The sequence below is a fragment of the Parastagonospora nodorum genome, assembly GCF_000146915.1.
Source record: "Parastagonospora nodorum SN15 chromosome Unknown scaffold_2, whole genome shotgun sequence".
In the NCBI taxonomy this organism is placed as follows: Eukaryota; Fungi; Ascomycota; class Dothideomycetes; order Pleosporales; family Phaeosphaeriaceae; genus Parastagonospora; species Parastagonospora nodorum.
In genome coordinates this window covers 1003341-1029404 of record NW_001884550.1, presented here as the reverse complement: position 1 = coordinate 1029404, position 26064 = coordinate 1003341, and the positions used below count along the sequence as shown (strand labels likewise).

Here is a 26064-nt window from a genome sequence, read left to right as displayed (position 1 = left end):
GGAAGTGTAATTAGAAATGTAGAGATCCATCTCGTCGCTTGGAAATGTGATCTGCGTAGATACTAAATAGTAGAAGAACCGACAAGTTAGTTTCGACGGCAGAGCGCATTTTGAGTTGTACCGTACACTTTGGGGCGATGCCGTTTATGTCGTCACCACTCCGTACTGGAGACCGGTCTCGTACTTTGAGCAACTCGAGTGTGAGAATGCATTGGACAAAGATGGTGGTACATATCAAGCTTGCAAGAGTGTGCAATGTGATGGTCCGCAAGCTGCAACCGGAGAGCCGTGTGCGTGGTCGAGACTTCTTCTCCCCTAGCAGCCCATCATGAGATTGTCTCAGGGTATCAGAACTGGTGCGAGCTGAGTCCATTGAAAAAGGTCTAGACGTGCAGAAAGCAGCGCAAGTGTGAGAAGAAGAAAAGAGTATGAGCGGTTTGCAGATAGCTTCACCTGTCTCAACAATGTGGATTGAGAAGTTTGCGCGTTCAGAAGTGCCACAAATGGCAGCACCACTACAGCCTGAAGATTTTTTCTGGAGACCGGTAGTTTTTCAGGCCATTTCTCCGCATGTAGAAAGAGTGGATGAAAAAGGCCGGAAGAAATTACCTGATCACAATGTCGGGCCTACTCAAACTTGTTACCATCACCTACACTATACAATTCGATCATCCGGAAAGATTGCGATAATAATATCCTAACATCCAGTAGGCACTCCCGAGATTGGCAGAGATGGATGGCGGCGGACAAAACATTTCGGTTGTTCCAAACCTCCGAATATAATTGTTTGTCACACAAGGAGACTCACTCTGAGCATTCTCAGGCTAAAGAACATTCTTGACCTACAGCATGCAGTCTTTACTGATGTCTCTGTTGAGCACAGGAAGCTCTTTGTGAATCATGCTGTCCGCCATGCTGTCCGCCATGCTGTCCGACCGTGCGCACTGACAGTGCGTAAGACTGAGTGTGAAGATGCCACTTTCTCTTCCTTCTCTATCACACCCAAATAGTTAATTCACAATATTTGTTTTCTCAAATCAGACTTCAATGATGCAACCTGGAAACACTAATTTTACTGTGTACTCGACCCACTCATCTCATTGCCGCCGCAAGGCGCACCTATCTGTCTCAGTCAAGGCTATACAGCACACTAACAATACATTGGCTTGTAAGCGCATAAATAAAGCTTTATTGGAGGCTGTAGCTACCTGCATCTCTTAAATATACTAGTGGGCAGCCGAGCTCTACGGAATTAGTTCCCACAACTCACATCGCATACATCCCCACAGAAAATGAGACCCGTATAATTTACGCTAAGCATGTATTTCTTTTTGAGTTCTTTGTAAGAATGCCGTAATTTATAAAGTCTATCTATAATATTGGTATATCGTAGCCCGCCGCTTGCTCCCTCCGAAGTATTTCTATACCGGGCGGGAAAGAATGATTCCAAGCGTAGTTCTCATCCACAATCTTTTTGTCATGGAACAAAACGTCCAAGTCGCTCGCCTTCTTACAGATATGAACATCCTGCTGGCCGGTTGAAAGATCGCCAAAGCACTTGATAGACTGTGCCAGGAGCTCGATGCAGTGTGCGAAGTGCTCGTTTGGTATGACCAGCTTCTGCCCCGTTAGAGCTCTGAAGTGCTGGTGTTGGAGGAACCACTGGATAATTTCAGCCTCTATTCAATGCATTTGCATGTTCATGACCATGCTCGCGATTCAAATACCACGCAATGTAATTGGTGACCAAGAGCTGTCTCTACAGCTGTCGATACTTTCGGCTCTCGAGTTGGGACGACTGGTGCCTTTGGGCTAGGCTGAAGTTGGTAGGTTTCGATCTCTTCTTCAGTGGCCAGGAGCCATGCTTCCCCTCCTTTTGATTACCCGACAGATCAGAATACAGAATTTATTACATAGTGATGCAGGAGAGAGAACTTACCTATCAATAGTTCCTTCCACGCAAGCTTCGCACTTAGCATGTCTTCTTCTGTACCATTATAGGGATCGTAGCTATATCTTAACGTGTTGGAAAAGGTCCTTTGCTCAACATGGAAATCTAGTTGCAATTTCTCCTGTTAGATGGCTCTTTTCACCGTAGTGATAAAAAAAGAATAACGATGACTTACCCTGGATCCAGCCTGATGGGTCTGCCCCAATCTGCTGTCGTATGCAGGTAGAAGATAGTTTTGCGAACAGGTAGACATTCGTTATAATTGATACTACCATGGTTAATCCGAAAATGAAGGCGATAAAGCTGTATGCGCCTCGTTGTCGCATTCGCTGCCAGAGAGTATGCCATATCTTGGGCTTTTGTGCCTTCTCCAATTCACAGTGCTTTAGCAACAATTCAATCTCAGTTTTTTCGAAAGAACTAGAGGACCGAGTACTATTGCCGCATGCAGCGACCGAATTTTCGTTCATTGTGGTGTTGCTGCTGAATTGAATCCAGCGAGAAGATTGGATGGAGATGGAACTTGTCCATCACAACTAGGACGGTCCGTGCTGCTCACAATTATCCGGCATTGTATTCAATCCAAGGGCGAGAACTATCTGTAGTACATAGTTAAAATATACTATTTGCTCTCATTAACCTCCGATGTTAGTTAACATGCCCCACTTCGGGTTTGAAGATCATAGGGTGGAAGATTGGCATGATTACTATCCATGTAATGCCGACGCCATTGAACCAACTCATTCTAGCTTAACCACTCTGACCATCAATGCGGCCAGGCCTCGAGATCGGCCTCGAAGAGTCTTCTATTGGTCGCTCTCCTTGAACCACCGGCGGCGAAAATGTATTGCAGGTGCTAAACCTCCGAACGACCATCAAGAGCTTGACAAAGAGTATTATGAATCGCACAACAATAAGCGTAAATGAAACAACTTCCGGGTTTTGGTGTGGTGCTCTCGGTCAGGAAGATGGAGCCTTTTGGTCGGTGACTTTGGCGAATTTTGGCAATTCACGTGATTCACGCCATTGGTTGCGCCAAGGCCTGTTTTCTTTTCCAGTAAACCAAGGAGATTGAGTCAGCATTTGCGTAGAAGTAAAGCAGGTATTGAGACCCAGCCTCTTTGGCTTCCGATAGCCATGCGGTGGTTGGTGGTCGGCCACGATGAAAGCCTAGGATGAGTGAACGAGTGCACGGAGATGATGCTTCCAAGTGAACTCAGAGGGAGAGTAGCAGCATGAAAAACTCCCGTTGCTTCTCAGTCGCCCGGACTTTGATCTACGCTACTTGCACCTTCCTGGGCATTTGACCGCGCCACTGCGTTGGGCTACGAAGGACCATCTCCTTCGGGAGCGACGGTGCTCGAGCTGGTGGCGGCAGAAATGAACAGTGGACGATCGGTAAATTTACTGTCCGACCACTTATTCAATCTCGTAGAAGGCCCTTCCAACTCTGTTCTTAATGGCCGAGTGCTTTCACGTATGCATGCATGCGCAGTTTCAACATGACCCCTCAGGGAACAGTCGTGGACCTGCGTAAGCGCATTTTCCCACTTAAATCCTGGCACGGCGTCAATTCTAACCATGCACAGACCGGGGGTACGTGGTATCTGTGAACTTTCTCTTCCAGAAAGAGCGTTATTGCCCTTGAGCAGCCAAAGGTCGGGAGAATTCTGGCTGTGTGACGAGACTCAATGCGGGTCTTTCATTGATCATATTCAGAGACCAGATATATTCTTCACTAACATGAAACTCGATTCAATGAGGGCATCGCGATGTGATTCGAGTTTGGTGATGGCTTAGCATATGCGAGCCACTTGCTGGTTTCTTTCCCTTCCCTGCAGGTTGGTGCGAACTACTTGTACATTCTTGCCTCATCCGTTTGCTCCAGTAAACGACTCTCAAATCTGTCTCGAAGAAATTCTGCAAAAGCTTCCATTACCTCAGGGTTTAGTTTATCGTCGGCATCGCCGCCAAACTTGAAAGGAAGCACAGATGCAGTTCATGAGAGCAGAACAAACGTTTTCAGCAAAACGTTTCTCCTGTTGGGATGCTAGACCAAATTAGTTTTTCTCGCGAAAACTTCCGAAGAATTGTCCGACTAAGTCTGAACAAAGTAATTAATACATACCGTACCGTTCAAGCTTGACTTTGTGCCGCTATGGGAGTCTCTTCTAGAGTGTGTACCGGCCATCTCCTGGATCTCTTCTGGTAGCCTTAGATTATCGTCTGCGTCTTGGTAGAGAGCTAATAAAATGAGGTACCATAGCTTGCCGTGGCCAACATCGCACATGAGGAATTGTTCTGCAGCTCCGTTAAGTGATTGAATTGTTCTCAGAGGATCGCGGTCTGTATAGTCTTCCTGTCGCCTTCTGTTCAGGGATTGCATGAGAGATAAACAGCAGTGACACCTTCCGTCGCTGTTACTGCTAACTGAGTTGGAGTGCTGAAGTTCTAGGTCGATGTAGAGACCTTCCTGGCTCGGGAAATTGAGGTCTAGGAACTCTCCGTCTAACGCGTGCGGCAGTGGTGATAGTATGTCACAGTTGAGGCTAGTCGTGGCTATTCGCTCTGACGCATCTGTGGAATTGGGTGGCTGCTCTGACGTCTGAACCTGGAGCTCCGATTGCATGCCTGTAGTTTCTTCGCTAGGACGACTTGAATGGTTTTTGTACGTCTGATCGGGTTGTACTGTATAGTTTAGAGATCGTGCTGCTGTACCCAGATCCGAGCGAAATAACATAGTCGTGTCAGAGTTGTCGGAGTTATTGCGCATCTGGGCTCCCACGGTTTCGTGCATTGTCCCTTCCTTCTGAGCAGGCTGGACACTGGCTTGAGAATTTCTGTAGTCTTTGCAAGTAAGCTAACGAATGACTGAGTGTCAGCTAGAGAGAACACACCCTCTGGACTAGCTAGTGATACAGGCGTGTACAAGTCTCTTCCCTGCAATGTATTCTCGTGCGTCCTGATAGCGCTACGCACAATCGAGCGTCTATGCTGACGACTCTCACCAGAGTCTGGTCGTCTTGGACGACCAGCAGGCCGAGCGACACTGTACGTGCACTGGTGGGCAGACTGCTGACATCGTTCACATGCAGGCTTTTCGCGAGAACAGCTAAGCTTGCGCCGATAGCATTGATCGCAGACATTGTTATAGGGATTCGCTTGCGAGCTGAAAGGCGTCGACTCGGAATTGCTTCTGTGATGAGGAGGACGGGTAAAGGACTGGTTGGATTCGGGCATTTTGAATAACAGAGTATTTACTTCAAATACAGTCACTGATGGCTTTCGTCTTGTTCTTATATGTATCGGGAGCCCGGTGCCAACGATTCGGAGACCTACCCCTCCTCGTTGGACAACGCCACCAGTCCGTAACACCCAGATCTTGATAAGCGCCTTATCGTATTAGGTACGGTTTCCAAGATTCTTGTATCGTTGATCTCCCTGCAAGTCTTGACCATGTTCAGGGAGTTTGATAAGGAGTCGACCCCGGGAGTATCCAGACGGTGGCACGTATCCTAGTTAAAGTGGCTGATTATATGCGATGAGCTCCGATAAGCTGAATAATTCTTCTCATGCATAAGTCCAACACTTTTACGCTGATTCACTTCTATTTTCCCTCCAACAAGATAGCGTAGCGACCGCCCTTCAAGTCGATGCATACTCACACTGGCTAGAAGTGTCCAGCATAGAACTTAGCGTTTTTTAACCCTGTACTAACAATATGCAGACTCAGTAGGCGCGGCTCGGATCAGTCCATGTGCCGTCAACCGTTGAAAGTTGCTCGTAGATACTGAAGAAAGAAGTAGGTTTGCCGAAAGCTAGTGGGGCGAGGGTAGTAAATATCCAATAGATGTAGCAGCTACCTACGAGCTTGTTATTGGGGATTTCATCGACATCGTCGGGGCCGCTTACTTGCTTCCTTGTTTCAGTGTAGTGTGCTCAGGTGGTTCACCCAGAATCCCGCGTCTCAACCAAAATTGGCGAACTTCTCAAGTATATAGATCTGTTCGGGTGTTGTAGGACCTTGAACCATTGTTGAGATCGTAGAGATAGAGTCAAGTCATCTTTGCCTTTTATATCGTAGTCCAAAAGATCATGTATGGCTACTTATAACAAGGAATTCGAAAGCTTCCAGTCTTTCATCATCGTGCCGTCAGCAATTTTATCTGTTCTAAGCTAGGTACTCCACCGCTACCCGTCCCACCAGACCAAGCGGAGTTACCCCGCGTTCGAGCATTTTTTGAAGCTCGAATGATGTCTTAGGTATAACGCTTGTCGAGAGCTGCAACTTACAAGGGAGAGGGCGATTGCTCGGTCTATCATCATGGCAAAGGACGAGCAGGTGGGCCAGAAATCCCGAGATCTCTGTCAAAATCGCTCGGTGGTAAGCATTTAGTGAAAGGACCTGGGCTTGGCCATCAAAAGCTTGGTCGTTCGCCTGGAAGCAATTAGTGTGGGACTGGTAGTTTTCGGTCCGGAGACGACATACAACCCCTGACTACCCCGTTAAAGCACCGACTTGTTGCGGTAATATGAACCGCTCTATCCGCTCCCACCGAGCTGGACGGTTAGTATATGTAGCTAGATTGTCGTCTAGAAAATGCGCTGTGTCCTCGGCGGTTCTCCCTGACCGATATTCTACGGACGATCAACAGATGAAAGGCAGTATATACGAGGGTTTGCAATGAGTAAGGATCTGATGTAACTCACCCGCTGCCTCGTGCCGAGAAGACCCTTGAGAGTGCTGGAAGAGAAGTGCAAAAGATCACACTCTTGATTATACAATTGGGCAAAGCCATGACTAGCATGAAGACTCCTGAGGTCGCTTTACAAAACGAACCGGCAAATTAGGACGTAGATGGCAGCATGTATCCGCAATGATGAATAAAACAACGATTTTTCAAGGTTGCCCTGTCGTTTCGGTAGTATCTTGTCTCTAGAACTAGCGGGAACCATGTAGGTAAAGCTCAAGGATGCTTCCAGATGCAACTAGTCCATGTGCTTTAATATGTCGCTTTCTTGACAAACGAGTGACCACTATACCTAATAGAGAAGCGAACAGCTATACACTTGTGCCCACCGGTTGTCTTCGAATACCAAGAGAATGCCCGAGCACGGGCAATATTGAAGATATCCTGCGTTAGTAGCCAGTAAGACCAAGTAAGTAGTCGTTTTGAGAGCGGGAGTGGTGCGGGTCCACCATCGCACAAGAAAGGCGACGGTGGCTTCGATCCACCTTGGCTGCTATTGAGATGGCTCATCAGCCACGTCGCTATGACTGTCGCATGCTGGCTTCCAAGGTGTATTGGAACTTGAGATATTGCAAGCCTGCATTGGTTGTTGTTGCCAGCTTGTTCTCCCAAGCGCCCTTTCTCACTGGCAAGCAACCCGTTGTCTTCGGCCGGACAAAAGCTATCGGTACGAAGCTCGACAGCCGCCAACGTCCAGCTCCAAGCATCACAACAAAATGGCGCAGCACCAAACTGCTAACATGCCAAAGCCCGCACACTCTGAAAGCAGCACTGCTCCGATTCGACTAAGGAGAGTGACTGCACAACCGACCCCAACGTCTTTGGCCCAACTAAGTGCCGTTCGCACTCGTGCGCAGCTTCATCAAGTCTAGCGCTTTCGGCTTCGGCTTCGGCGCGCTCGCGCTCGCGTAGTTAGTTCAAACTTTATCGCTAAGCCCTGTCTCCACTGAACTCGATGCCCATGGGTGGGCGCTGCTCCTCACGCGCAAGATCCTCACAGAGCATCCATGGATACTCTCACATGCGCACAGACACACATAGCCATCAGAATGAGCCGACACGCGTGTCATGTTCCAAGCTTACCGCATTGAGGCTGATACACAACGCGAACTGCCGGCCAACCTCGAGAGTCACTTCTACACGATTCCGTCAAGAAAGGGACATCGCACATGACGCCTTACGACACCAGAATCGCGACAACCAGCTTCCGCGCTCTGCTCGCCGTCTCAGATTGCAGGGCTGATATCATCCAGATCCGATCCCTATATACACCTTGGGAAAAAGCTGATCACAGGCATCTACGTAGATAACATTACCTTTGCATGTAATGGCTTCAACAACACCAATCAACGGAAGGAGGTTCTCTCTGAGCGATTCTACCTCATCAATATGAGCCCATGCAAGTATTACCTTGGTATCGGGAGTCTTATAAATCAACAATGGGCTGATCTTCATCAACAAGGCTGCGTCGGGCAGATACTGGAGAAGCATCATGTGGGTGAGAATTGCGCACTCACTTACATCACTGCCCATCATGGACAAGTCTACGGGGCACACTTGTGACCTGAACGGTGACAACTGTTGTTCTGAGTGACTCTTGCATTAATCTTCTACTCTAAACAAGCCTGTGCCTGGTGCCGAAACAAAGGAGTACAAATCTCTGCGTTGCTTAAAGTGGTGTAACGAAGTAGTTGGTAGATGAAAAAAGTGTGTACACTTCATTAACTATGCGAATAGGTCAGCCTCGACTTGATCTATACACACCTTCCACTTACTCATACAACGTAGTTGGGCGGTGCGGTGCAACAGTTATATCTAACATGATAGCCTGCAACCAAATCCTCCAAAGAATACTTGCTCTCTTTCATCAACCCCTCATCTACACAATGCTGTTGTCCACCAATAGGCCCTGTAATATTTCCGTTGGCAGCGAGCACATCTCGCTTCCATAGCCAAGAGCATCGATACAAATGAAACTCCCAGTTTGTCCAAATTTGAGTCGTCGGATCAAGGTCTGGCAGTTCATACACACCTAATTCCCGCATGTCTTTCCGGTCATGGATGCCATTAACACTTGGATGTGATTCCGCATAAGTAGAGTTCTTGTAAACGTAGAACTTCCATTCCCGAGAGCGTCTAAATTTAATTTCTTCCTCCAGATGTGTACACTCAGGTAGTTGCCAGGTGCCCGTGGCCAGCTCGAAGCCACAGCCTCGCTCCGTGGCTATCTGGGCATCTGTGCCGCATGGGCGATATGCCAAGTGTAAAGCTGCTTCTGACCAGGTTGTAGTAGAAGGATGGACGGCCCAGACAATGAAAACCGTAAGGAAGCCGGCAACAGCGGAGGCAAAATGTATTAGGCCAAGCCGCTGAATGAAAGAAGCCATTAGGCTCAAAACTCTGCCCATTAAAGGGGAATTGAAGGTATGGACTGAATTCTGTGATTTTGAAATGTCGTGAATGGTACATTACTACTATGGCGTCGTCATCTACGGGCCGTCAAGTATGACGTGTCGTGGACAACCCCCGACTTAAATACAGTCTGCCGGAAGTTTGGTGCGATGCTCTCGGCTTTTCGGATATTCTTTTGCCAAATTCTTATCCAATAAGTGTCTCCATGGCAAACTAAAGTCAATTAATAATAAAGGAAGATTGCAGGTAAGAAGTCCCTTCCACGAAGATTGGTGTCGCTAGTTGTGACATCGTGCAAGGCATTCCTCCTCACCCACAGTTTGGCAAAATTTGGTCACCCTACTACTTTCTATCAAAATGCCACGATACACCCTCATCTCAAAGTCATCTTCTGAGCTCCCCCGTTCCACTGCTTTCGAACAAAATATTGGATTTCTTGGAGAATACGACCACGAATCCCCACATCTACTTCGTCGGCCAGCAGTAAACACCATGAAACAAATAAGCATTGCGCTCAGCTTCGGCGCACTACTTGCAGCAGCCATCCTGGGTCTCCTGAGGACAACAACTGTGCTACCAACATCAAGTGTTTCACTTTTGCAACGAAAAAAAGACATCGCCAAATGGTCATCTTGTGGCGACTCAGTCCCCGAGGCAAAAGATCTCGGATGTGTCTACGATCCTTCTCTTTTAGTCTGGATGAAACCGTACTGCAAGCCTGACGATATAGCCGATCAATTCATTCGACAGCCTATACATACTGTATACCACGACGAGGACATGCAAAAACCAATGAACATGTCGTATTATCTATCTGGGGAGTTCCCTCAGGCCTACGATGCAGTAGAACATCACAAAGCTCACTGTTTGAACGCTTGGAGAGCCTTGACCCAAGCGTCTCTCCTAAAAACTCCCGATATCCTGGTTCCTTTTGCTGCTCTTTCTTGGGAACATACTGTACATTGCAGCGAAGATGTTATTGTGCCTAATATGGATAGCCCATGGCGGACGAAGCCACACGTGCACTTCTGGGTTCAATTTGAGAACTGTGAGCTCTTACGGTGATTGAGTAGTCATAATTTCAGGTTATAATTTTAGCAAACACATGAATGAACAAAATATTATGGGTAAACCCTGATCGTGCCGTGAGTTGATAAATCAGATGATTCTCGAAAGAGCCGTGAGTCGGGGCAGCGAGCTTTCTCGTGGTGTCTACCGTTGATAGCTGAATTGGGTAGGCGCTGCGTAAGTGACATTGGATCGAGACATAGAATTTGATGATTCTTGTTCGACCATGCCTACCACTGAAAGAGTGTAAGCTATCGAGAATGAAGTATGGGGCGACACGGTGTGAGGATCAGCTTGTTTACGTTGAATACTGACCAGGCCATAGAGATATGAACCAACACGCAACATTTGGCTCACTTCAGTAATCGTATCCGAGAATAACATTAGAAACGCAAAGTATACGGTTATAACTATGTTGCTCCAAAACCAAAGGTCTCAGAGATGCGACCTCCCATAAGGTTGAATTTGTTACTTAAGGTCAATTTGCCCAGAACTATAATCCATCTCAGGTCCAAAACTCTCCAGCTCTGACTCAATATCGAAGATTTCTTCTTTTTGGTGGAAAAGCTCCCTGACCAGACATGAGACCGCAAGACTAGCAATGACTACAATACATCCTAAGACAGTAGATATATTTATATGCAATCGCCAGATAAACCAGTCCAGGCATAGCGCCCACAGAACTTGCGAGTAAATCATAATAGTTGCGCCTGGATTATCTGATCCTAGACCGGCAGTGAGAAGATACTCCATACAAAGACCTAGCACTCCTATAGTGGCAAGGAGGCACCACGATTTGACCTGAGTTGGCCATTCTATCCCTGGCATTGAAATTGAGAATATTGTTGTGATGACGAAGATACTAACGCCAAAGTAGTTGATGCTAACAAGTGGATGAACGTTTTTTCCTAGCCGACGCATTGCCGAAAGTGCAACCTGTTTGTAACGAAAAGTTAGTTTGTTCAACTTTTTATAGCTCAACAGCATGACTAATGGAAGGTTCTAATACTGCATTTGACTGAAACTTACAATTCCGCCAGCCACACCAATGATTCCAGAGACAATGCCTTTGTGATATGCATAAGGTTCTGCAGAGAGACTTGCTAAAGTCTTGGCAGGTTGTAGGACTAAGAAAACGCCTAAAAGTGCCGTAATTGATGCGATCACATCGAGGAATGCGACTTTGCTGTCTTCCAAATACCTTGTTAGTATAATAGCGCCAATTGGCGCTATAAAATTAACTGCTGTAGCTTCGCTCAGAGATAGGTATGATATAGACACTGGATTGATTAGAACTGCTGTTGTGCTCTAGAGTGAAAGTATGAGACTGTCTTACTGTAGAACCCGCATGCGCCAAAGACTCCTCCCGCAGCACGCAACGCTAATAGAGGCCTCCATTCGGGAGAGCCGAGGAAGTTTGTTCTCGATCGCCAGAGGAAGAGACTACATCCAATAACTGTAATAAGCAAGCGGACTTGCAGTACTGTGAAGGGATGTACTCTCTCTTGAAGGCCAGATCCAGTCTCAACGATTCGAGCAAGAGCATGCATTAATGCTGCTACAATCTGAGAACTTAGAACGAGGAAAGCAGCGCTGTGCCGCATAAGAAATGAAGGCCGTTTCGTTGATTTCTCCATCTTCAAAGGGAGATTCCCAACTCGTAAGCGATCCATTGGTAATTTCCAGTATTTTACTCATACAGTAAGGTTTAATGCTTTGAGGTGGGTTTCAAGTGATGAGACGAAACGTTAGGAGTAGAGAATCTGATCTTTGCTCGCACTCAAGGTTGGGTGTGGGTTTACTGCACTGAGCGCGACACAGACCTTTCACTCGCTAGCAAAAACCATCTCCAGATGTTTTCCTATGAATTATCGAGTGCCAATAAATCTTAATTCCGAAGCTTGGTAGATTCGAGTTAATATCTGAAAGAATCAACATTACCGGAAAATCTAATATGTACCGGCGATTGTAGCACATGTCCCAAGGCTGATGTCGGACATAAAGCACGATATCAATGTATGATCGCATGTTAGTGAATACTTCACGTCAGAAGCATTGCTGATGTTTATATCGGAGGTTTTCCGCTTTGCAGTAAATAGTCGGACAATTGTAGACACGAAGCACATTCAGTAGTTTCATCAACACAACCGTTCCATCAGCCCTACATACCGAGTTATCTACCCCACAAAAGCTTTCTTGCAAATACTCCATGTAATGGTCATTAATTGGCCTCAAACCTGATTCCAAGTGCCTGCGCAGCAAAATGCAGGGAGCATACTATCAACCCGTCGACGCTGTCAAATTCGATCATTCAGAAGAAGAGGGCCACTCATATCGTTCGTCAAATCGTCTAAGGCAATTTCTCAACGGTTACCTCAAATCCCCTTTAATTATACTCAATTCCATTCTTGTCCTCTTACTCGGCCTACTGGTGGGCATCATCTCTTGGAACTACATCGACAAAGTCAGAGTATCAACATGCGGCCAAACACCAGATGAAGCACGAGCCAAGGGATGTCTTTTTGAATCACATAATTTTGCCTGGACACCTCCTGAGTGTTACGACAAAGAACTCAACGCGAAGTGGGATTCGAAAAATTGGGGCTATTCACGGAACGCGGAAGGCACTGATATGATTTCTCAGGAGGAGATATTGCTGGGCGAGCATAAATGGGCTTACGTCACCCTTAACCAACATCTGTCGCACTGCATCCTCATCTGGCAGAAATATCAGCGAGCTGTTATGTTCCAACGGCCTGCAGATAACTGGACTGCAAGTTTTGCCCACACATACCATTGTGGGCATATGCTAGTCCAGTGGGGCCTTAATCACAGTGCATACGACAGCATACTGTATACCAAGTATGTCTCTTGCGATTACAGCTGGAAGTCACCAGATTTTCGTATGTTCAGTGCAATGAACGGGCCAGTTGACGGTGGCTTGGTTGGTGATGACGGAAATCATGCGGATAGTATGAGCGGTAAAACTCCAATCGACCCCGGGCACGAAAATGAACATAGTATCCAGCAATTATAAGAGGCGCTTACCATTTACATCAATGATATTGTGCAATGGTCCCGAATTTCACATAGCTAAATAGGTAGAAAGGTGTGGCGTGCTCGACAAGCGAGCATGACATTCAGAGATATTGTAGGCAGCTAGGATAATTTAATCTAGTACACTCATTTTCTATGCAAGAACTCTGCCTAGTTAGGACGCGCGACGGTGTTGATGTTAATAGTTATTCATGCTCTCTGAGCCTTCAAACGTGAAGTCCGTGCGCTTGCTTCCAGCCATTTCGTTCCTACAAGAGAAACACTCTAGTGTTTTTAGATTCATACTCAGTAGGGTAGGAAAGTTCAGTGTATGAGAAAATTTTACATTGCTCGTCCACTTGCTTATCCCTGACTGTTGGCCCTGGGGTGCTTGTTTTCACTGCTCTGCACAGCTAGAGTTTTGATCAGGGTGCTGCTACAACAAAAGTCATATGTATTGAAACCATGCTAAACATATCAAAAACGAAGCATTGTCGCGATAGCAGCGACTGAGTACTTCAAAAGAGTAAGGCAAACAGGTCCCCTTTGGATGAAACGTGAGAGATGGAGAGGAACGAGGAATTGCAGCATACTACAGATCAATCTTATCCATTCACTGGTTGTTCTTGTCTAAATTCCTGTGACTAGATTTATATAGCACATACGACTTTCATCCCCTAAACATGTGAACTGACGTATCCAGATGATCGTGTCCCGCAAGCGTACCCAAATGAATGACTAGGAAGGGAGTGAGTGGACAATCTCTTCCAAAATGAACAGAAAGCTCCCTCAAAACTCTTTGATGCGCTTGTAGGCACAATAGCTCATAGTATCGCGCTTCTACCTGCTCCATGACCTTTCCATGTTATCCACACTTAAAAGGAGAACTGGATGGCGCGCTTCTCCTTCCACCCCTCGGGGGCTGTGGTCGTGTGACCCTCGCTCTTCTCGTAGTCCTCTGGGCTAAGGTTGGTATTGACGTCCTCTTCACGCTTCTTGAAGGAAACCTGGATAGCACGCTTCTCCTTCCACCCCTCAGGGGCTGTGGTCGTGTGGCCCTCGCTCTTCTCGTAGTCCTCTGGGTTAAGATTGGTATTGACATCCTCGTCACGCTTCTTGAAGGAGAACTGGATTGCAGGGTCGCGCTTCTCCTCCTCTCCCCGCTTCTTGAAGGAGAACTGGATGGCGCGCTTCTCCTTCCACTCCTGAGGAGGCACAGTAGTATGTCCCTCGCTCTGCTCGTAGTCCTCAGGGCTCAAATTGGTATTAACATCCTCGTCACGCTTCTTGAAGGAGAACTGGATTGCAGGGTCGCGCTTCTCCTCCTCTCCTCGCTTAAAGGAGAACTGGATGGCAGGGTCGCGCTTCTCCTCCTCTCCCCGCTTTTTGAAGGAAAACTGGATGGCGCGCTTCTCCTTCCACCCCTCAGGGGCTGTGGTCGTGTGGGCCCTCGCTCTTTTCGTAGTCCTCCGGGCTCAAATTGGTATTAACATCCTCGTCACGCTTCTTGAAGGAGAACTGGATTGCAGGGTCGCGCTTCTCCTCCTCTCCTCGCTTAAAGGAGAACTGGATGGCAGGGTCGCGCTTCTCCTCCTCTCCTCGCTTGAAGGAAAATTGGATGGCGCGCTTCTCCTGGTCGAGAACTGCGTTTTCTGGCTGAACTGGCACTGCGTATGCGTGAATACCATTGATACTAATAGATTGAACTCCTGTAGCACTTACGAGCCAAAGCCTGAATGACAAGAAGGAGAGCGGATCCGCTCATCAAAGTCGAGATTTGAACCATGTTGAGTATGGTGTCAAGGAAGACGGGATTTGGGTAGTGTTAAAGGCTTTGGTAACTGAGGTTGAAGAGTTCAAAGTAGTACTGTGCTGTTTGATACCAAGTGAGCTTGAGCAGATAATTTGATCAGGTTGGATGTCTACTAAACTTATATTCACTAGATCGTAACAAAGTCGCTATTATTCTTTCAAAGCTTTGAAACAGGTGAAGAGCATTTCGGTATCTTCGGAATTTATCCAGCAGGTATAGGACCCATGTAAGGATTAATCGCCTTGATTTTGTTACAATCGAGAGTTCAAGGCCAAGAATAGCGTTATTATGGAGTTTGAGCATAGGCCTCGGAGTTTATCAATGTCCTAGTCACATTGTATTCTACCCATGACTCATCTACCGTTACCTGCTCATGCTGATTTCACCGTGTCCGTCGACCCGCTCATCTCATCGTCGCCGCAAGGTCCACCTCCATTCGATTCTATCACATGTCCTTCAGAAACAATTGCTCCCGCATACGGACCATATTCTCTACCGCTCACCAGAAACTTCATGTACCTCTCTTCTTCTACGATATCCGAAGATATGGATTCTAAGGAAACCAATCTCCTGCTCGATAAAGGCTCAGCATATCGAAAACTGTCCAGACAGCCGCACAGAGTTTATATTGTGGGATGCCTAACTGCCACGGTCTTCGTAGTCATGTTAGCACTACAGATTTGGCAGTCGCAATTGCTAACATCGCTAAATGAGAAGATTGATGCTGTAAACCAAGTCCGCCCTTATAACAAACATTACGCAGAACAAGAAGTCAAAACGCAGTCCGCCTGCCGATCACCAAACACGCGACGTTCATGGAGGTCACTTTTAAGGGAAGAAAGGACAGACTTTATCAATGCAATGCTTTGCCTCTCTACAAAGCCATCATTTCTTGTTGCAAACACAAGCATATACGATGACTTTACAAGAATACATGCCATCACTGGAAAAGCTTGTAAGTCAAGATTATCAGGAAGCCAAGACGTTCACTAAAGGAACACAGACCATTTTGTAGCTGGTGATCACGCTTGGCATAGATGGCATCTTCATTTGTTCGAATATGCCCTCAGAAACTCTTGTGGCTACCGAGGACGTTTAGTGTTTGATCTCCCCTAGGCATCTAAACCTATACCTTGCTAATGTCTACTTAGCTACTGGGAATGGGAGCTTGACTTCGAGGACCCTGGAGCTTCGGATATATTCGATGCGAACGCTGGTTTTGGCGGCAGAAGTACTATAATCCCCGACGTGACCGAGGAGACTCTTTCTTCCCTTAACTTAGACGAAATTTGTTGTGTACGGGACGGCCGCTTCAAAGACCTTACTCCTGCATGGAATATGGCGAGGCCCCAGCCAAATGTAAAAGCCCCGCTCGAATTTGAACCACACTGTTTGCGTCGATGCTATACATCGAATCTCGTAAACTATGAGGCAATTAACGGCACATGGACTGACCTTGCCTTCTCGCCGCAACGTATCGAGGAACTACTGAGTATGACTGATTTCGATGAATTCAATTTTGCGTTGGAAGACCTGCACTTCTGGTTTCCCACGTCAGTCTGGGGGGATATTTCATCGCTATTAGCTCCAAACGGTACGTTAACAGAGAATTTCTCTTCTGAATTCCTCTAACTTCTTAGAACCTCTTTTCTATCTTCACCTTACGAATGTTGACCGAATTTGGTGGAAATGGCAAAAGCGGCATAAAGGAGCAATCGATGGCTTAGACGATCCGTTGGAATTTATGTCTTATCCAGGAATGCCAGATCACCCTCTTAGAGTCAAAGATGTTGTGAAAACTGAGTCAGATCTGCTGTGTTATAATTATTCTACGTAGTAGCCGGCGATAGACGAGATCTTCCTCTCTTCCCTCGAGGTGTTCGACTTTTATTCATCTATTTCACAAGAACCATGTACCTCGGGAGAATTCTCGGCTCTACTTTTAAGCCGGGAGATGGCTCTATAGCTTTGCCTTTCAATCGTTCTCGTCGACTGTGCATGAAAGCGTAACCTAAGATGCTATCTTCTCTAATAATTTCTTATACAAAGCAAATGTTCTTTTGCTACCAAGCCCTTGATAAGTTTGAGCCATCTGACGCACTCTGACACCACTGAGTTCCTCATGTGAACAAAACCGAACATCTCATCTTCTCCATAAGACCCATCCCATGTTCCAACACTGCTTCCGCATTCACAGTGAAGCTAGCTACTGCGACTGCAACACAAACCGTTTTTCTAGGAACATGCGGGATACCTTGTGACTTCGAAAGTAGTAAATATCCGATGCTTCACCGTATGATGGCCGCTCGGAGGTTTTGTAAGAGGGGGTAGGTACATGGGAGATCTACGACAACGACCGGATTGCGCACCCAAGTTCTAGATTAAATTTGTGCTGCATGCATGTTCTATAGGAAATTCCGGTATGGACCAGTCGGAGGTTTTCTGTTCTGACTTAGCTCATGACGGACTTGTAGAAAGATTGTCGTCACGAAATTTCGCCTCTGGTACTTCTCCTGCTCTCACTCTTCACGGCAGGCGCTTTTGAAATACAGTGGAAACTGTTCCCACGATGAACGTGAGAGATCGGATTCTATTAATGTTGGCGGCATGCTGTCTTGCATCTCCCATCGCAGGGAACAAATTGGTAAGCTCGACTCGCGTCTAGCAACATAGCGTATCATTCAACAACACAGGCGGCTCTCCATGAAACATCCCAGGCGACTCTCGACAACACAGCCAAATTCTCAGTAGCTGACTGCGGCTCCTCTCTCCCCGAAGCACGGCTAAAAGGTTGCAAATTCTCCCCCATGGTAACATCCTGGACACCGACCGCATGCTTAAGCTCCGCCCTCGACTCCGAATGGAACGCCAGCGGACGGAAGTACTTTCTCGATCAAAACGGCACACAAGAGGCAAGTCACGACGCCGTCACACGCGGAGATGTTGAGACATACTGGATCGACATGAACACCCATGTAGCGCACTGTGTATACGCTTTTCGGCAGATTTACCATGCATATCAGCAGGGAAAAGGTCTTGGAGCTGTGCCAGCGCATGTCATGAAGGAGGAGCATTTTTATCATTGCTTGACGTTTATGTCGACTGGGAATTTCTCGGGGGATGCGCTTGTTAGTGTTGTTCATCAGAGTTATACGCATTGTTAGACTAGGCTGAAGCAAACGCCAATCCTTGCGATCTTGATGAAGGCTGGTTTATAATGTAAGGGGGGTAGATCTTCTAACACAAAATGGACCATGTAGAGCGGCTTCTCCTGCTTTACCTAGTCGAATCAGTGCTGCGAATATCTAGCGTTCGAGAATGGTATGGTTTTGGCGAAGGAAGAGGCGACAGTCGGAGTATATCGGCGCGAGAAGAAGGGGCGCGCCAGTGGGTGAGCTAGTGGGAGATTAGTGAGGCTGGTGGGGGGACGTGCATAGGTTGCTGCGTTTCGTGGGAAAGCATAACTTTGTTCGCGTGCGTCAGGTGGGCTGTAAGTCGGGCTGCCCAGGTAAGTATGGGGAAGACCTTGTGACGTGTGTTTGGTTTGAGAATTCCCAGAACGTAATCTTGGAAATTGGAATGCGGTGCAGTCAACGACTCGCTTCAAGCTTATGCGTGCATAAACTTTGTGATAGAAGAGCTTCTCCGTGATGAGCTGTGTACACATCTGTTGCAAAATAAACAGTGAGTACGGTGAATTCAGTATGATCTTCATGACATGTTAACGTGTAACCGTTAAATCTTTCTATAGCTAGTGACTACCATTAGACATTTTATCGCATGGCCATTGGCACATGTACATCTCTCTCCTATCATCAGGCAGTAATGCCGCCCTCCTTGTGCAAAGCACTAACAGATATTCTGTAGGTAAAGCAGGAAAACTGTGTCCGTGGCCATGTCTCTCGTTGGAGACGACGCGATTCATTCACGCTGCCATGTACGGGCCACGAAGACTTGTTGACACTGCGTGAGTGGCGTGTATTGTTGGTTCATAGGAGAGGATTTTGGTCCATCTTCCGTGATATTCTGCAGTCGTATTCACATCCTGCATGGCTCATCCTGCGGCGGGCAGGCGAGGAGAGTTGCCGGCTGGTGGGTTCGTGGATACGCTGTCACGCGTGACCTCTCTGAGCGCTGCCGCATAATCTGATTCAGCAACCATGTCATCTGATTTCAAGGCGTTTGGGTTATCGGCCAAATGACGCTGGTGCTGTTTTTGCGTAGACTGCGAGCTATGCCCTTTCTCTGACATCTGGTCTTCTAACGCACTTGGTACGAGGTCTTCTGGCGCGACACCGGCGCCTGGGTCCCGAATGTGACTGTGATTTGGGAATACAACAGAGTCCTTCTGCGCTCGCCGAGCCCGCTTTGGTTTGAACGGGAAGTTGTTGGGGTGGATGTAATCGCAGTCAGGGCTGCGTACGGCCTGGAGGGCATTTGCTTCCCTTTCCATGTCTTCCCATGTGGCTACCAGATTGCCGTCGTTGCGGGAGCGGCTGTCCGACAAATCGCCAGAGAAGCTGCCTAGTCGACTGATCCTAAAAGCTCTCAGGCGATCCAGCGCCATCTTGAAATCGTCCAATACCACGGCGTCCGTCAAGCACTTGAAGACAAAGGCTAGCTTCCAGAAGGGATTGATACCAGTCGTCCCCGGGAGTCTGATTGCCTTGGTGACGGTCAAAATGTCGCAGATGATGAAAATGATGCTGAGGACCATGGAAAGCAGCATTATGCCGAAGCGCGGCGAGATGCGGACGATTTCCTTGAGGGACAACTCGTATTGCGTCTTGATCACCCAGAACAGTAAGACAGTCGCGAAGATCCACCAGGGATCACGACACAGTGCCTCCCACGGCCGTGTTTTGAGGAAAATGTCGTTGATGTTGTGGAAGTAGGCAAAATTGGCGTATATCTCCAGGACCCAATACGGCTGTACAAGGATGACTGTGCCGATGAATGCATAGCTCGCCCATTTAGATAAAAAGGGCTTAATCTTCATCCAGGCGATGACGTTGTGCAGCGACCAGGAGGCGTTCAAGAATATTGCGGCGACCGACAGCCACCATCCATTAATGGGCTGTCTGAAGAATAGCCAGAAACCTTGCCAGAGTCCAAGAACAAGTTCAAGAAGAATGAGCTGACGAAGTATTAGTGCGACTGTTCGCGATGTTATGTGGCAGCACTTACCTTATGCAATAACACGCCTCGCCTCATGTTCGCTAAGGTTATGGCGATCAGTATCACCAGAGATCCCACCAAAAGACCCTGGGCCCAAGCCTCCAGAATCAGCTCGATGGCATCCCATGACTCGAAATCGAGAACTGCCGAAGCATTCCTCGGGGTAGGACTTTCTATCACAGTCCTGCGGACCATGGGGCTGGACAGTGGACTCATGTGGTCGCAGAGTTTTCGATGTTCCGATTTCCGGTTCCGAGGGAAGCGTCGCTCTGTGATGTCACCGCGAGAAAAGTCGAATGCACGACCTCAACATAATACCATCGCGGGAGGATGCGAACAAAGCAGGCGGGATGTGAAGGTTAAAAGCAAAAAGAAGAGATGACACCGAGTACGAGCAAGACCTGGCCTGGGCGTTCTCGTGCTCTCCGCCATTTCTCCGCATCTCGCCCATGACAATTGTGGACAGCGGGAGGCGTCGAGGCGACGAGTAAACAGCTGCGCCAACGCTGACACTAAACCCTGCAAGCTGTAGTGTCAATGACACGGATTGTGGCGCTTCAATGTCGAACGGCTTGGCCAGGTCACGGGCGGTTGTCTGACTAGGTTGTCGAACATGCACCCAAAAATTGCCGCCGATCCGTAAACCTACATGGTGATTGACTTCAAACGTCGCCCGTGCAAACTTCTTGGAGAACTTTACCATGCGGCGACAGGACATGTGCAATCTTACACAGCAAGTGGCAGGATTCTGGCGCAGAGTTTCTTGCTGAACGAAGCGCTGACGATCACGATGATGTTGTGTGCCTGGCGGTTGAAGTCTAAATGATGCAAGTACCAAATTATTGGTCCAACGCCGACCCTCCCACATGTGCGCAGCTGAGCGACGGCTCGGGATAGCCACATGCAAAACGGGCGGCCTGGCCAAAAACCTGGGACCTGGGGATCTGCGGCCGCCCGAACGGGCGGAGCGCAGTTCGCTGCTTTGTTATTGGAAGGGTTGGCTGCGCCGCATTTTCTCGTACTGAATGGAACGCTAAAGACTCGTCCTGCAGTTCTCTCATTATTGCAACAACAAGGACTGGACATATGTGCACGTGAATACGTGCGAAAGTAGTGGATGGGCGGTGCTGCGTTCAGGTGCAGGAAGCACAGTAAGACGCGTCCAGTACATCTCATTTTATCCCATTGGATATGCAGATGCGCTGTGCTGTATACCTCTGAAATATGACATCCATTTGCTTCTTTCAGACTGGCCTCGCGGTCCGGAATGTGTCTGTAAAACGCGAATGCAATGAGCACGGTTGTGTTCAATGTACTGCATACTGATTCAGATACCGAGTCTGGCAAATCAAAACTCATCATGACTTCCTTGGAAGCTCACTTCCGGTGAGGACGGTCCTGAGTCTGTCCGAAAGCTGACGAAGGTGACGGTAAATGTGCATAGCGAAAGCCAACGGTGTCCTCCACCACTGCCTCATCTCAGCTTACACTTAGCTTACACCCAGCTTGTCATGAACGGCAATGATTACGGAAAGTTGGTGAGTCCGACCTCATTCGTGATACCCTGAGCAATTACAGGCTGCAGTGTAGACAAGTTGCCCTGATGCGCTTGCCTCGACGGAGCCCTGGAATAGATCGACATTTTGTAGCTGGCCCACTGGATCTGCATTTGTACCCTCCAGGCAACAGCAGATCGTTCACATACGAACGAACACGTATTCTTCGAATGAGTTACGTCTTCAGGAAAGACTGATGTCGTGGCCAGGATGAGTGACTTCGACTCATGCACGGGGAAGGCAGTATCCGCTTTAACGTGTTCTAGCGCGACTGCCCCGCTGAAGTCATCGACAACCCGCTACGCAAACATTTAATGTCAAGAGTGTGAACCGATCTCCTTGTAGCTTCACAGTCTTCACACCCGTGCCATAGCAATCTGTTCAACATGTTCAAGAAGAAACCTAACGTACGTGATGTTCTTGAACCTCTAAAACTGCGCAGCATGGCTAAGTTAGGCAGATCAAGCCGCTTTCGCCCCTCAAAAGCAGCGACCGCCGCCGGACCGCCGACCAAATTATTGCAGACTTTGGCATCGAAGTGCCAGTCGATGCAAATGCGGACCCCGAAGATAAGACAGCTTCCACGGCCGGTCTTACCGCGCTGAGGAAGTCGCTCCTTCCCGAAAATGCCCTGTCCGCACGCTTCACCACGACAGCAGGGCCGGACCTCAAACAAGTATCCGGCACGGTATACGTTGGCAGCCACGAAGGCACAAGCGGAGAACAACGGATACTCTGGGTCAAGCTCTTCGACAAGATGTACCCGACAGTATACACGCTCTGGCACAATCCGCGCATTGTTCCTCTGCTGTATACACCCCTGGTAGTGGTCGAGAAAATGCAGGCTGGCGCAGACCTCATGACGCCAGGATTGCAACGCGGTCCTCCGTTCCCGAAGAAGGCGACCAAAGGTGCCATTGTTGCTATCGCCAGCTTAGAGGCACCCACCGTTCCGATGGCTGTCGGCACCTGCGAGATCGACGTGAGCGCGTTAGACAAGGTGCAAGGAATGAAGGGTCAGGCTGTGTCGACTTTCCACTGGGCTGGCGACGAACTGTGGTCGTGGAGTTCTGCAGGCAAGGCAGGCACTGATCCGCCAGACATCGTTCCAGGCTGGGATGACGAGCAAGATGAGGATACAAGCCTGGCGGAGCGCACAGCAGCAGTAGACCTGGATGATCAAGAGGGCGGCGTGTCGCTCGACGCAAACCCCACCGAGCGTTCCGAGGCAGAGAAGTCGCAGGGAGTTGAGGGTGAAGATGCGCCGTCGAATCATGACTTTATCGACGTGGTGGACGACAAGGAGCTGACGACCAAGGGTAGGTCATGACATTCCCTCGCTTCAAGTTTTATTGACACAGGCAGAAATCGACGACGCCTTCAAGAACGCATTCCTCTTCGGCGTAAGACATCACATGGAGCACAACAGAGGACAACCAAACTATGGCCTGGACTTCCCTCTATCACAGTCGCACGTTATGGCCCAGCTCGTTCAGCCTTTCCTTCCCACGTACACCCCCGCGCGCACCGCATCATTACAGATCAAGAAGTCGAGCTGGAAGAACATCAGAAAGTTCATTAGATACCTCGACAAGCAGCAGATCGCCAAGTGCAAGGACAGAGATGGGAATGAAGTCGTTATTACGGACATTGACTTCAAGGACCGGCAAGTCGAGGCATTCGTGCCATACCGTTTGCCTAAAAAGGACGCACCAGCTAGTGCAAATGGCAAGTCCGCAGCACCGATGGCTGCTGAGGGGTCTGTGGGGCAGAAACTGAAGCTTGTCTCTCTGCTTCGGCCAAAAGAGAAGCTGGCCCCCATTTTCCATGCCTCCAAGGCGGACCCGCGGGGTCTGTACACACCTGCAGAGCTCAAGCAGATTCTTCTTGCGTATGTTGAGGCAGAGAATCTCATCGATGCGAAGAACAAGAGGCTTGTGAGACTCAATCCGCAACTCGCCGATGGACTGCTTGGATCATCAGCAGCAGATAATGCGGCCCTGTCATCAGGAAACATTCCACGAGATGCGCTTGCGGAACGTATGGTTGCAGCATCATCGCCCTTCTATGCCATTCTCCGCAACGACGCAGATATTACCGACACAAAGCCCAAGGCCGGCGCGCCACCAAAGATTCAGATCACACTGGAGACGCGCAGCGGTAACAAGACTGTGTCCAAGGTGCATGGCTTCGAGCCGTACCATATCGCGCCGCAGCCCCTTGCTGACGAGCTGCGTAAGACATGCGCAGGCAGCACAAGTATAGACAAACTGCAAGGCTCAAGCCCGAAGAACCCTGTCATGGAGGTGATGGTTCAGGGGCCGCAGAAGGATGCGATCATCAAGGCACTAGAGAAGCGTGGTGTTCACAAGAACTGGGTGGAAGTTGTGGACAAGACGAAGAAGAAGAAATGAGTCAAGAGTTGTTGCGATAGCTTAATGATACCCACTGACTGTGTGTTCGCACGCAGAAACTGTCATGGCAGTGTTCGAAGTTCAATTGATTCGACGGACATGTCACCCGCGCCGCATGCATGTCTCGGGATCTGCATTTAGCACGTCTTTCGGAAGCCGGTGCTCGCAATTCCGAGCCTCGGCAGGGCGATAAGGATGACAGCACCTGCAGCTGCTGAAAACATGACTGTATCTTATATTCGCTGATCTTGTAGTTGTTTTCCTTCTTGTTCGCTTTTTCCTTTTCGCTCTGGTGTTGTCTTATTGTTATGATCACAATGGCACAAGCAATCAGCATCGTTGTTGCTGGAGCTTCCCTCGCCGCACTCTCTTCGCAACCCGCACTGCGCGCGACCCTTACAGACACATTATCGCGATGGACAGGCTACAACGCACCTGGCGGTATATGGCGAATCGCTGCGATCCTGCTCGCCCTGGCAAATCTTAAAAACCTACCAGGCGTGTGGCATGTATGTCTTCCCACCCCAACCGCAGGAAGAAACAACCATGAGGACTGATTCATTCGCAACAGCTGCGCTTCTTCCGCGCCCTCGTATACCAAATATACTTCCAACCAACCCCAATCCCGCCTCATGCGCTCTTTCAACCCATCGTCACATCGACCCGCACCCCGCTCCTCGAAACGGACTACAACATGCACAAGTCCAACAGCACGTATTTCTCCGACATGGACATCTCGCGCACGCACCTCTTCACCGCGATAATCCGCAACGGCATCAAGAAGAACAGCCGGCTCTATGGCGCCAAGAAGAGCGCTGTGCCAGCTGGCGCAACTGAAGGCACGCGAGGCCGCCACCTGATCGCGCTCGGCGGGATAAGCTGCCTATTCAAGCGCGAGATCCTGCCGTATACGAAATATGAAATGTGGACGCGCGTGCTGTGCTGGGATCGCAAGTGGTTCTATCTCGTGACGCATCTTGTCAAACCTGGTGTGGGTAAGCCGAAGACGTGGACGCTGCAGCCGTGGCGCAAGGTCAAGGGCAGTGAAGTCGAGAGAGAGAAGTTGATGGGCGCGGTGTATGCGACGGCTATTGCGAAGTATGTGATTAAGCGCGGGCGGATTACCGTGCCGCCTGAGCAGGCGCTTGTGGATGCGGACATGGTGCCTGTAAAGCCTGAGGGATGGGTGTATCATGGCGAGACTGCAGTGAATGGGGATGAGAGTACGGAGGATATGCTGCCACAGCAGGTCAGTGCGGACGAGTGGAATTGGGATGTCATTGAGAAAGAGCGATTGAGAGGTTTGGAAGTGGCGCAGAAATTTGCGGATATGGATGGGATGCATGAGTACTTCGATGGCGGGAAGGATGGCGCATTGGGCGAGTATGCGGACTTGTTGTTCTAAGATGCATGTCAGAGAGGTGGATATACCCTAGAATCCTGTTTGTAGACTGAGTACATGTAAGTGAAACGACCGTGTTGAATATGATCCAAGTCATGATATGTAAAGCCAACAAATTTGAATTTCTATAAAACTCCAACGCCTCTGTTCCATGTGTAATCGACCGAATCATCCCCTGGCAAACACTCCATACATCTCCTCCATCGTCTCCATCACTCCGACTACTCCTCCAGCTCCAGCTCCTCTTCCAGCTCCACCCCCTGCCCATATCTCTTCCGCCGTCCCCATCACTGCGCCTTCTTTTCTCCCTTGCCATCCTCCTTGCCCTTGCCATGCAGATGCTCAACATGGCCCTTCAGATGCTTGACCTGGTCTTTCAAGCCTGCTGCATACCATACAGCCAGTGTCAAACACAGGAGCAGGACTGCTGCGAAGGTGTAAAGCGACATGATGTTTAGTGGTTGGACGGTGTGTATAGGTATG

General features: G+C 48.6%; 16 protein-coding genes across 16 annotated transcripts; 9 read left to right on the top strand and 7 right to left on the bottom strand.

The window, feature by feature from the left end:
• Positions 1-464: 464 nt before the first annotated feature.
• SNOG_01545 (hypothetical protein) lies at positions 465-783 on the top strand (the record flags this gene model as incomplete). Its single annotated transcript, XM_001792131.1, has 2 exons — positions 465-545; positions 712-783. The coding sequence occupies 2 exons, from the start codon at positions 465-467 to the stop codon at positions 781-783; spliced, it is 153 nt and encodes a 50-aa protein (XP_001792183.1).
• Positions 784-1371: 588 nt separating this feature from the next.
• On the bottom strand, positions 1372-2421 carry SNOG_01544 (hypothetical protein; the record flags this gene model as incomplete). The annotated part of the gene is made up of 4 exons (XM_001792130.1): positions 1372-1662; positions 1776-1870; positions 1940-1987; positions 2127-2421. 4 exons carry the CDS (start codon positions 2419-2421, stop codon positions 1372-1374), a joined length of 729 nt encoding a protein of 242 aa, XP_001792182.1.
• A 66-nt stretch (positions 2422-2487) lies between these two features.
• Positions 2488-2653, bottom strand: SNOG_01543 (hypothetical protein; the record flags this gene model as incomplete). Its single annotated transcript, XM_001792129.1, has 2 exons — positions 2488-2550; positions 2609-2653. The coding sequence occupies 2 exons, from the start codon at positions 2651-2653 to the stop codon at positions 2488-2490; spliced, it is 108 nt and encodes a 35-aa protein (XP_001792181.1).
• An 800-nt stretch (positions 2654-3453) lies between these two features.
• On the top strand, positions 3454-3599 carry SNOG_01542 (hypothetical protein; the record flags this gene model as incomplete). The annotated part of the gene is made up of 2 exons (XM_001792128.1): positions 3454-3484; positions 3541-3599. The coding sequence occupies 2 exons, from the start codon at positions 3454-3456 to the stop codon at positions 3597-3599; spliced, it is 90 nt and encodes a 29-aa protein (XP_001792180.1).
• Positions 3600-3950: 351 nt separating this feature from the next.
• On the bottom strand, positions 3951-5097 carry SNOG_01541 (hypothetical protein; the record flags this gene model as incomplete). Its single annotated transcript, XM_001792127.1, has 3 exons — positions 3951-4001; positions 4080-4791; positions 4931-5097. The coding sequence occupies 3 exons, from the start codon at positions 5095-5097 to the stop codon at positions 3951-3953; spliced, it is 930 nt and encodes a 309-aa protein (XP_001792179.1).
• Positions 5098-7203: 2106 nt separating this feature from the next.
• Positions 7204-7465, top strand: SNOG_01540 (hypothetical protein; the record flags this gene model as incomplete). The annotated part of the gene is made up of 2 exons (XM_001792126.1): positions 7204-7369; positions 7452-7465. The coding sequence occupies 2 exons, from the start codon at positions 7204-7206 to the stop codon at positions 7463-7465; spliced, it is 180 nt and encodes a 59-aa protein (XP_001792178.1).
• A 2006-nt stretch (positions 7466-9471) lies between these two features.
• SNOG_01539 (hypothetical protein) lies at positions 9472-10179 on the top strand (the record flags this gene model as incomplete). The annotated part of the gene is made up of 1 exon (XM_001792125.1): positions 9472-10179. The coding sequence occupies one exon, from the start codon at positions 9472-9474 to the stop codon at positions 10177-10179; it is 708 nt and encodes a 235-aa protein (XP_001792177.1).
• Positions 10180-12445: 2266 nt separating this feature from the next.
• On the top strand, positions 12446-13219 carry SNOG_01538 (hypothetical protein; the record flags this gene model as incomplete). Its single annotated transcript, XM_001792124.1, has 1 exon — positions 12446-13219. The coding sequence occupies one exon, from the start codon at positions 12446-12448 to the stop codon at positions 13217-13219; it is 774 nt and encodes a 257-aa protein (XP_001792176.1).
• Positions 13220-14093: 874 nt separating this feature from the next.
• On the bottom strand, positions 14094-15004 carry SNOG_01537 (hypothetical protein; the record flags this gene model as incomplete). Its single annotated transcript, XM_001792123.1, has 3 exons — positions 14094-14650; positions 14673-14861; positions 14941-15004. The coding sequence occupies 3 exons, from the start codon at positions 15002-15004 to the stop codon at positions 14094-14096; spliced, it is 810 nt and encodes a 269-aa protein (XP_001792175.1).
• A 943-nt stretch (positions 15005-15947) lies between these two features.
• On the top strand, positions 15948-16663 carry SNOG_01536 (hypothetical protein; the record flags this gene model as incomplete). The annotated part of the gene is made up of 3 exons (XM_001792122.1): positions 15948-15986; positions 16047-16129; positions 16183-16663. 3 exons carry the CDS (start codon positions 15948-15950, stop codon positions 16661-16663), a joined length of 603 nt encoding a protein of 200 aa, XP_001792174.1.
• Positions 16664-17600: 937 nt separating this feature from the next.
• SNOG_01535 (hypothetical protein) lies at positions 17601-18426 on the top strand (the record flags this gene model as incomplete). Its single annotated transcript, XM_001792121.1, has 3 exons — positions 17601-17675; positions 17725-18159; positions 18325-18426. 3 exons carry the CDS (start codon positions 17601-17603, stop codon positions 18424-18426), a joined length of 612 nt encoding a protein of 203 aa, XP_001792173.1.
• A 659-nt stretch (positions 18427-19085) lies between these two features.
• Positions 19086-20245, bottom strand: SNOG_01534 (hypothetical protein; the record flags this gene model as incomplete). The annotated part of the gene is made up of 2 exons (XM_001792120.1): positions 19086-20168; positions 20219-20245. The coding sequence occupies 2 exons, from the start codon at positions 20243-20245 to the stop codon at positions 19086-19088; spliced, it is 1110 nt and encodes a 369-aa protein (XP_001792172.1).
• Positions 20246-21586: 1341 nt separating this feature from the next.
• On the bottom strand, positions 21587-21851 carry SNOG_01533 (hypothetical protein; the record flags this gene model as incomplete). Its single annotated transcript, XM_001792119.1, has 2 exons — positions 21587-21678; positions 21773-21851. 2 exons carry the CDS (start codon positions 21849-21851, stop codon positions 21587-21589), a joined length of 171 nt encoding a protein of 56 aa, XP_001792171.1.
• A 300-nt stretch (positions 21852-22151) lies between these two features.
• SNOG_01532 (hypothetical protein) lies at positions 22152-24179 on the top strand (the record flags this gene model as incomplete). The annotated part of the gene is made up of 3 exons (XM_001792118.1): positions 22152-22172; positions 22226-23056; positions 23127-24179. 3 exons carry the CDS (start codon positions 22152-22154, stop codon positions 24177-24179), a joined length of 1905 nt encoding a protein of 634 aa, XP_001792170.1.
• A 317-nt stretch (positions 24180-24496) lies between these two features.
• On the top strand, positions 24497-25584 carry SNOG_01531 (hypothetical protein; the record flags this gene model as incomplete). The annotated part of the gene is made up of 2 exons (XM_001792117.1): positions 24497-24688; positions 24751-25584. The coding sequence occupies 2 exons, from the start codon at positions 24497-24499 to the stop codon at positions 25582-25584; spliced, it is 1026 nt and encodes a 341-aa protein (XP_001792169.1).
• Positions 25585-25868: 284 nt separating this feature from the next.
• SNOG_01530 (hypothetical protein) lies at positions 25869-26030 on the bottom strand (the record flags this gene model as incomplete). Its single annotated transcript, XM_001792116.1, has 1 exon — positions 25869-26030. The coding sequence occupies one exon, from the start codon at positions 26028-26030 to the stop codon at positions 25869-25871; it is 162 nt and encodes a 53-aa protein (XP_001792168.1).
• Between the last annotated feature and the right edge of the window lie 34 nt (positions 26031-26064).